Source organism: Achroia grisella, unplaced genomic scaffold (genome assembly GCF_030625045.1).
Source record: "Achroia grisella isolate CSIRO2021 unplaced genomic scaffold, CSIRO_AGI_Agris_v1 utg856, whole genome shotgun sequence".
NCBI lineage: Eukaryota > Metazoa > Arthropoda > Insecta > Lepidoptera > Pyralidae > Achroia > Achroia grisella.
Genome location: NW_026713045.1, coordinates 3,268,248 through 3,276,807, shown reverse-complemented (window position 1 = coordinate 3,276,807; position 8,560 = coordinate 3,268,248). Strand labels below are relative to the sequence as shown.

The following is an 8,560-nucleotide window of genomic DNA, read 5'->3' as shown; positions in this document are numbered from 1 at the left end:
CATATAACTTAATATAGAATTAACATATCAACTATGTAGCTATTGCGTCACTACTTAATTGCCATTGCAGATTATGAATTTGTTACAGGTAGGTTATGAAATAATATGGAATAAAACAAAGAACTTCATTGAATAATATTTATTAAAAGATATTTACAACATACTATATAAATTAAATAAAGGACGGAATTAACAGATAGTGTATCCCAATATGTAGATTTATTACCTACATATCATTTTAATAGGCCTCTGATTAATTTTACTTAAACATTAAAATATTTGTAAACTACTCTAGAACAAAGATTATTCTATTTATACGTAATTTTGTATAATTTATACAGGGTAAATTATATTTACAAATGATAAATTGAATATAAATTATAGTCTATTTCATTGGACATATAGAAAAGTTTAATTTTGTAATCTACTCATATTTTACAAAGTGGAAGTAAAACTACAGCAATAAATATGTATTAAAATTAATTTACAGCAACTTGTTTAAGAAATTTGATATCAACAAATTAAATCTGCCCTTTGTCGTAACAACTCTAATCTTATTTCATGGTCCCGTGCGGCCATTCTTAAAGCGGTGATACTAGACATTCTAACATCTTCCATTTGCGGTGGTAACGTCTCGCTCCCTGGAGAAATTGGAGGAGATATGGACGGGGCTGGAGATCGGGAGACTTCTGGAGATAATTGCGATCGTTCGGGGGAAAGCCGGGGAGGTTCAGGCATGGTGAGGTTAGCGAAGAGCGAGTGGAAGTGAGCGGGCGATGCGGCGTAGAGTGGGGCTCCGAATAGAGGTGGTCGCGATAGCGGTGGCAGATATTGAGCTCCGAATAATGGATTGTTGGGATACCTGTGGGAATGAAATGATGGCTCCATTAGTGACATCTTCACGCAGACTTAGAAAATAAATTATTTTAGTACTTTAGTCAATAATGATAAAATTTTAATATGTTATTTATTATAATTTTGATCAATGCTCAATGTAAGAATTCTCCACAGTCCAAATCTATTACTACTTGTTCGATTTTAATCTACCTTTTAACGTAGAAACATTTGAAGATTGATCTAGACCAAGAGAGTAGCATATCGTCACTATACTTGATTCTACAATTTACTTATCTATAATCATGCAAAAGTACATTTTGCGAACAATTATATGTATTATTCTTGTTGTTCAGGTAATAAAAATATATATAAATAAAATCATTATACAAAGATCTACTATTTATTATCAAGTTACGCGAACTGTTTTTATAGAAACTTACCTGAAAGATGCTAAAGCGTTGTCAAACGGTTTTCTAAGTCCAAATCCTAATTGTGTCAACGGATGAGGCGGAGCGGGTAGAGTAGCGGATGTAGGTAGAGGTTGTCCGCTGCCCAAGTATCCGCTATAAGGATGTGCATGAGGCCCCACTTTTTCTTGCTTTCGCCATTTTGCCCGCCTATTTTGGAACCACACCTGCAGACAATATAAAGTCAATTAGTAGTTTGTTTTTAGATCAATTCGCGCGGTGAAATCCATGAAATGCTAAGAAGTTCGTGTCTGTATTGCTGAAATTATTTAGAAAACAAAAATCTGTAGAATAATAATTATTTTTTAAAAAAATATTTTCTAGATTTTTTAACGAGAAATTCGAGAATTCTTAAAATGCTATATCATTTTCAGAACTCTTTTAAAAAATGATGAAGTTAGTATCTACATCAACAATAAATATTTGTTGAGTTTCTCGTCCACATTCAGCTTGCTATTTTATTTCTGTGACCATTATTTAAATTTCCTTCTCAATGATTGATTGAACCACTTGCTTTTGCAATTTATAATATCTATAAATATTATAAAACAAAAACTCCCGCCGCATCTGTATGTATTTTCGCTATAATCTTAGAAACTACTTCCATCTATCAACAGGATCATGGCAAAGATTTAGGCGTATAATATAATATTCTACTACACATATGAAGTCAGTGTGGATCGCTAGTACATATATAACTATAATTAAAAAAGTGTGTACACCTAAATGATATTCATGTTGACAATATTAAGAAGAGTTGTATTACCAATTTGCCGCGTCTCAGGTTTTAATGAAAGGGGCCGTTATTCAGGCATTCAGTGATTAAGTGATCATTAAGGTGTCGTTAGACCAATACGGTCATGCGCAGGAGTGCCGTCCGACAGGTCTTATATGGTATCTTGATTTTGCACTGTGTCTATAATTTTAATGTGAAGTGGTGGAAATTAATCGTTTTAATTAAACTGATGTTTTCTTTACTCGACTAAAGAAAGGAGGGTAATGTCTTTTGCTATGTTGAAGTATCTTTGTTGAGATGTTTAGGTAGATTCGTTCATATCAGATTTGGTTGAGCACAGAGAGTAATGAAGGAATTGAAGGTAAGTGTACTGAAAAGCACATCAACATTTGCCTCTTAAATCTACGCCCGTATCACAAGTCTGGAGGTATTTTTTATATAAATAATTGGAATGAAGAAGCTGACTTTCATTATATATGTGAAGTCTCTGTCTATCTGTCTACTTGCTATGCCTATTCACGACTAAACGCCTAAACGGATTTTATATAATTTTAGTTGAAGACATATTGTATATTCGGATATCTTATCTCAAAAAACAACAGACGAAGTCACATGGAACTGTTAGTAATATATACATCAAATTCGATACAGCAAATTGCCCTCTTGTAACGTTCAATGGACATTTAGTAATTAATTACATTGACAACTTATGGCTACATGCGAGAACATCGTAAAGTTCAAGTTTTATAGCCATTACTAACATACTATTAAGGGAGACACTTAATTAAAATCGTTTTAAACAGCAATATTCTACTAGTTAATGTGCTTTTATTTTGAAGAAATTGCATTAGGACGGTTGAACAACGGACTCAAAAGACTTTTCATTCACTAGGGTTTAATATTATGTATTACTACAATATAAAAATATATTCTTAACGCGACAAATTATGGTATTAAACTTCTATAATTAATTATTTTTGTATATGTATTATAGCAAAATAAAAATATATTCTTAACAACAAATTATATCATCAGACTTCTTTATTGTTTAAGTATTCCAAATTTAGAATTTCATATAAATGAAATAACGAAAAGGTTAGTCGACATCACAGAAGACCGAAGAGCTGGCAGCTACTTTGGACAAAGAATTAGTCTAGCTATTCAAAGAGGGAACGCTGCCTGTTTCTTCGGAACTTTGCCTAAAGGGACCCCTTTTAATAATATATTATAGTCATCATATTATATTTTTTTTAGCATTTTAATTTTAGGTTCTTAGTTGTACAATTAGGTTATGTAAATACTACTAATAAATATAATTTTCTTATCGAATGAAGATTTTATATTCACATTTGACCAACAGTATTGAAACCCGTAAGATGGATAGACGGAAACAGGAGTGAATATACCTACATAGTTAGCAAGTGGATAAAAGTTGAATAACCAAACTTTTAAATTTTTAAAAAACTAATTACAGTGTATTTTAATTTTTCATCAAGTTATAATTTTAATTTGAAAAATGTAATTATCAAAATCTAAAATAAAACTATTAGGTTTTAATTTTTATGAGTTCGGAGGTTAGTTTTAACTAACTTGTATTTTTACAAGAAATATTCAGCTGCATTAAAGAATTGTTTTATACACTTCTATATATTGCAAAGACTTCAGATTAAAAAATAACAGTAAGTCTAATAATATATGTAAATAATCTTGGACGTTTATAGACGGTTTATCCCGCAACATCTAATAATAAATAAACAAAACGTCGATCAGGAAATTGAAACTGTCAAAAATGATTTATTCTAAATGGAATCATCATTGTCAGGTTCAGAATTTTCCTTATTGTACATTTGAATAGGTATATAAATATATTTTTATTAAAAAAATACTTGCTCAATATTTACAACATGTTCTGCTAAGAATATTATACGATATTGTTTATTAAAAATGCCGTGGTAATTTCACGATAATGATCTAAATGCGAACGAATATACGCGGCCGGCATTCGTATCTTAATTTGGACGGTACGAATATTACACAGGAAACTTATTAAACGCCAGGAAATAACATTTTTTATACTGCCCGTGTATAACCAATCCCCTGGTCTATTACCACGTTAATAGACAGCTACGGAATGTGTTAATAATAAGTGTCCCACAGAGCTGTACGCTGAGGTAAGACATCGAGACACCGCGGGGAGCATACGTGCGACTTTTTACTGCTGGCTCGCGAACGCGCCATACATTGTACTTTATAAAGTTATCAAATTCCATATTTATTGATTGATATAAATTCTTAGCTACTATACATTTTTTTATAGTGATAAAGCCGGGTGTCCACTGCGGTAACAGCTGGTTGAGCTCTGCCTTGTTTTCTCTCGTATTGTTTGTAATGTAGATTTCACATAAAAATAGCAATCAAACTTATGGAATATCTAATGTAAATGTTAATACTGCTATGAACAACATGAATACAACAGTAAAGCTGTTATGTATAATATATTAGAGACTGGTAGCTTCTCATAGGTATTTCAATTAACTTATCCAAATCCTTAATGTATTTTAAATTTTGATGAAATAAAACAGCATGAAATTCGTGTTGTTGTTTAGTAGTTATTGGGATTTTCACGAACTATACAGATAAACTTGGTTTTGTTTTATAATATATAAATTGTAGAATGAAATTTAAACAAAGCTCGTTTCTTTCGCTCATAGTTGCTACAAGTCTTACAAATATTGTTAACAACTCTATATTTGTACAGATTATAAACTAAATAAACTTACCTGTATTCTGGCTTCTGTGAGACCAATTTTGAGTGCGAGTTCCTCTCTGTAACAAACATTAATTGCACTATAAATTTACGAATCTTTTACACTGTAGTAATAAAATCAGACTTGTGATTTCATCAGAATGCTTCATTTATTTTGAACTAGACTGTAATTCTTTGTTTTATATCTTAATTTGGTGCTAAGGTTTTTATTCTTCATAAAAATCAATAGCGACAAAACCAAGACTTATTGTTATGACTTTTAGTCAGGTTATCCAGTACAAACTCATAAATAATATCTGTAGCGAAAGAAAGTATTTATGATCATAATCAAAAACTAAAATGATATTTTATGGAAAAACTTACCTAGTAAACACGTCGGGATAATGTGTTCTTCCAAATGATTTCTCCAGCTCATCAAGCTGGTAACTGGTGAAGGTTGTTCTATATCTCCTCTGTTTCCTCCGAGGGATGTCCTCATCATCAAGTCCGCTGCCGGAGCCAGGACGCTCAGAGTCTAGTGGAGGTAGGTCTGGAGTGGTTGACGACCCAGGATCTGATACTCCCATTTCGAAGGGCTTGATTTATAGTCCTTAAATATTTCAAATATCTGAAACAAAGGAAATACACGTAAATTTGATATTTCAACTCAACACAGCCTACGATCAAGCTGTTTGACGACAGTATTTTCAGTCGTATATACGTCTTTTTACAAAGTCTGCCTCGGTGTGTATGCATTATTAATGTATTCTCTAACTCGAATATTCCTTCAAATATTTCTACAAGTATTAAGTATTATAAAAAAAATGATTAATGAAGTAACTGAGTTAACTAGGACATAATTCATCGTAGTAAATGGTCCTTCTTAGAAATTAATTACTTTTTACTTTACCCAATTTCCTTAGAAAATAAATAAAATTTTGATTCATGTTTAAAAGTCGTGATAGAAACTAATTTTAGTATATAGTAATAATCTAGATAGCATATACTTATACCAATACATATGTATATATTCAGGTATGTCCTTATAAGCGGTAACATTTTAGTGCAAACTAAAAAACATTGTGACACCTTTCTTAGGGATATGTTATTAAAAGTTACAATTTTATGACTTGTAGAGTCTAGGGCAAAGTACCCTCTGGCAGTCAAGCGTCAACAATATTGGCCATTATACCCGCGTATCGCGGTCTCCATCTTAATGTAATATGCAAACATCCGTTTATTTTCACGAATATAAATTTACTACGCGCAGCGGATTTATAATTCACATTCGTAATACAATTTTCACTTAAAATTGGGAATAATATTATTAATGTAATAATATTAAGCTATAATGTTTTTGATGGTAAAAACAAAGCATTTAATTAGTGGAGTAATCTTTTCAAGCCTAATTGTTAAATGAATAGTTTAATTAATTTTATCCTAAATGTAATTAAGATAGGCACTTATTTTGAGTAAACAAATTTAATTCACAACCATTAATGTCTGCAGGACCTATGTAATAATTATTTTATTGAAGTTACGGCCTACTTCGTCGCAGTCGGCTGATTTTACGTGTATTTTACTGGAGTAAGCAATACTACCATTTTAGTGTTCATAATAAAAACGATATCTAGGCATATTTGCATTATGTAATTGTCCGTAATAAGAACAAAGTATGTTTGTTTATTAATGTCTCCGTTTTCCCAGACAGAGCAGTTAAATAAGTTTATTTATTTGATCTGTGAAACAAGGTGTAACAATGTTATTTGTAATTTCATTTTTACTTCTGGTGTGAAAAGAGTTGTGTTGTTACATTACCTTTTTTTTGGCTTTCTGTTTGTCGAATAATAGCAATTTTTATTATTGCCATCGCATTGAGATTTTTTGAATCGAAGATTTCATAGAAGAATGTTAGGGATGAATAAATATATAAATAAATATATTAATACTAGATGTGCCCACGGTTTCACCCGCGTTAAATTTTAATATAAAATGTATTAAAATTTAACGCGGGTACACACGCGGTAACACTGTAAAGTTTCATGAAAATCTGTACAGTAGTATTTGCGTGAAAGAGTAACAAACATCCATATTCACAAACTTTAGCGTGTATAATATTATTTAAGATTAAAAAGAGATAGAGAGACGGTGAGAAATTGTGTTGTTATGAAGAAAGTAAACTGAGATAGAAGCCATTTTATATTTGTCGTGGCACACACATCCAGGTTTAACTATTTTCTATTATATTACTTTAAATATTCTGTAATTAAACCTATATCTGTGTACTGAGATACAATTAAAAAAAACTCCGAAGCTTCTGCGCCAAATAGAGAAATACTTTCACTATTTGAAATATCCATTATTCCAGAGAGACATGTTTAATAAATACAAAACTCAAGGTACTAGCCCTTGATATAATAAAAAGAAATAACTTACATAATGATATGCTATAAAATAGAGTTCTAATGTATTCACAAAAGATTCATAATAAAAATATTTTTCTCATCCTTTCTATCTTTTTATGTTCTCAGTATTTACAATGCGGTACCCATTTATTATACAAATGTTTTGTGCGTTTTGCTTGCAGTTTTAATTAATGATCCATTGTATTAATGATTGCTAATTGTTTAACGCGTCTGTATAAATATAGCTGTAAGCAAGAAACCTAGCAAAAATAGACTTATTTCCTTAAATGTAATTGTATTGCAATACAAAAATGGTAAACAAGTGTAGGGTTTGCTTGACAGTAAGCAACAGAAGATTGTAAGTTATATGTTAAGTCTTGAAATTCCAAGGTATGATTATATTGATAGAGTAAATGAAGTTATAAACAGACTTATGTATGAAGTATCATATTTGTATCGCTAACAAATTCATCTGAGCTTAAATTTTAATTTTGAAGATAATTTGTATAAATCAAATAAAGACTAAAAGATAAGTGAAGGGTATTATCCCTAAAAGTAGTAATGGATCTACTTTTATCACGTTGTTCAAGTAATTTGAATAATACTTTTTCTTCGTTTGTCCGATATAATGCTATTAGCTCATCTACTGGTCTTTATACACATCCTGGGAACTGAAAGAAGTGATATACCTACACATTTTTGTCACCCTAGTGTCATACTGATATTAGAAAAATTAATATATAGAAGCTAATAATTATTACTAATGTTAATATGAAACTAAATAAAAATATTATATATAGACTGCCAACTGTCAGTTATAATGAACCCAAATAAAAAACAGTAATCTGGTTCAGTTATCAACTTTTAATTGCATAACGAAATACGGTTATTCACTTTGCAACCGAGATCCAATTAAACTAGTGTTTAATTACATTTAAGATTGATTACACGGTAAATTTATAAAACTACCACTTAATTAGTTCTAAAAACTGTAACATTTTTGCCTAGGTAGGCATATGCAGTATGTATATACCTATGTAGGTACATAGGTATATATCTACCTCTAAATATAAAATTGTAGAGTGTAGCTCTGCAATTTTATACACATATATATATATATATATATAGGGTAATAAAATAAATTGGAAATTTATGCAACAAATCCAAATTTAAGTACTTAATATTTATAAAACTTTCCTCTAGTTGTATATGTAACCTACATCTATATCCTATACTTACATAAACTTTATAATATTTTCTGTCTACAGATTGATATACACTCGCAGTACTCGCACACAAACGTTTGTATTCGTGAGTATTATATGTTTGTATTGGTCTGTCTCTTCAAAGTAGGTATATTATGGTATAT

At 30.5% G+C, this 8,560-nt stretch overlaps 1 protein-coding gene across 1 annotated transcript; it reads right to left on the bottom strand.

Annotated features, from left to right (window-relative positions):
• Positions 1-253: 253 nt before the first annotated feature.
• On the bottom strand, positions 254-5,409 carry LOC131852612 (homeobox protein aristaless-like). Its single transcript, XM_059203304.1, has 4 exons — positions 5,171-5,409; positions 4,821-4,866; positions 1,278-1,471; positions 254-862 (listed from the first exon to the last, which is right to left on the bottom strand). Exons 1-4 carry the CDS (start codon positions 5,371-5,373, stop codon positions 514-516), a joined length of 792 nt encoding a protein of 263 aa, XP_059059287.1. The 5' UTR covers positions 5,374-5,409; the 3' UTR covers positions 254-513.
• Positions 5,410-8,560: the final 3,151 nt, after the last annotated feature.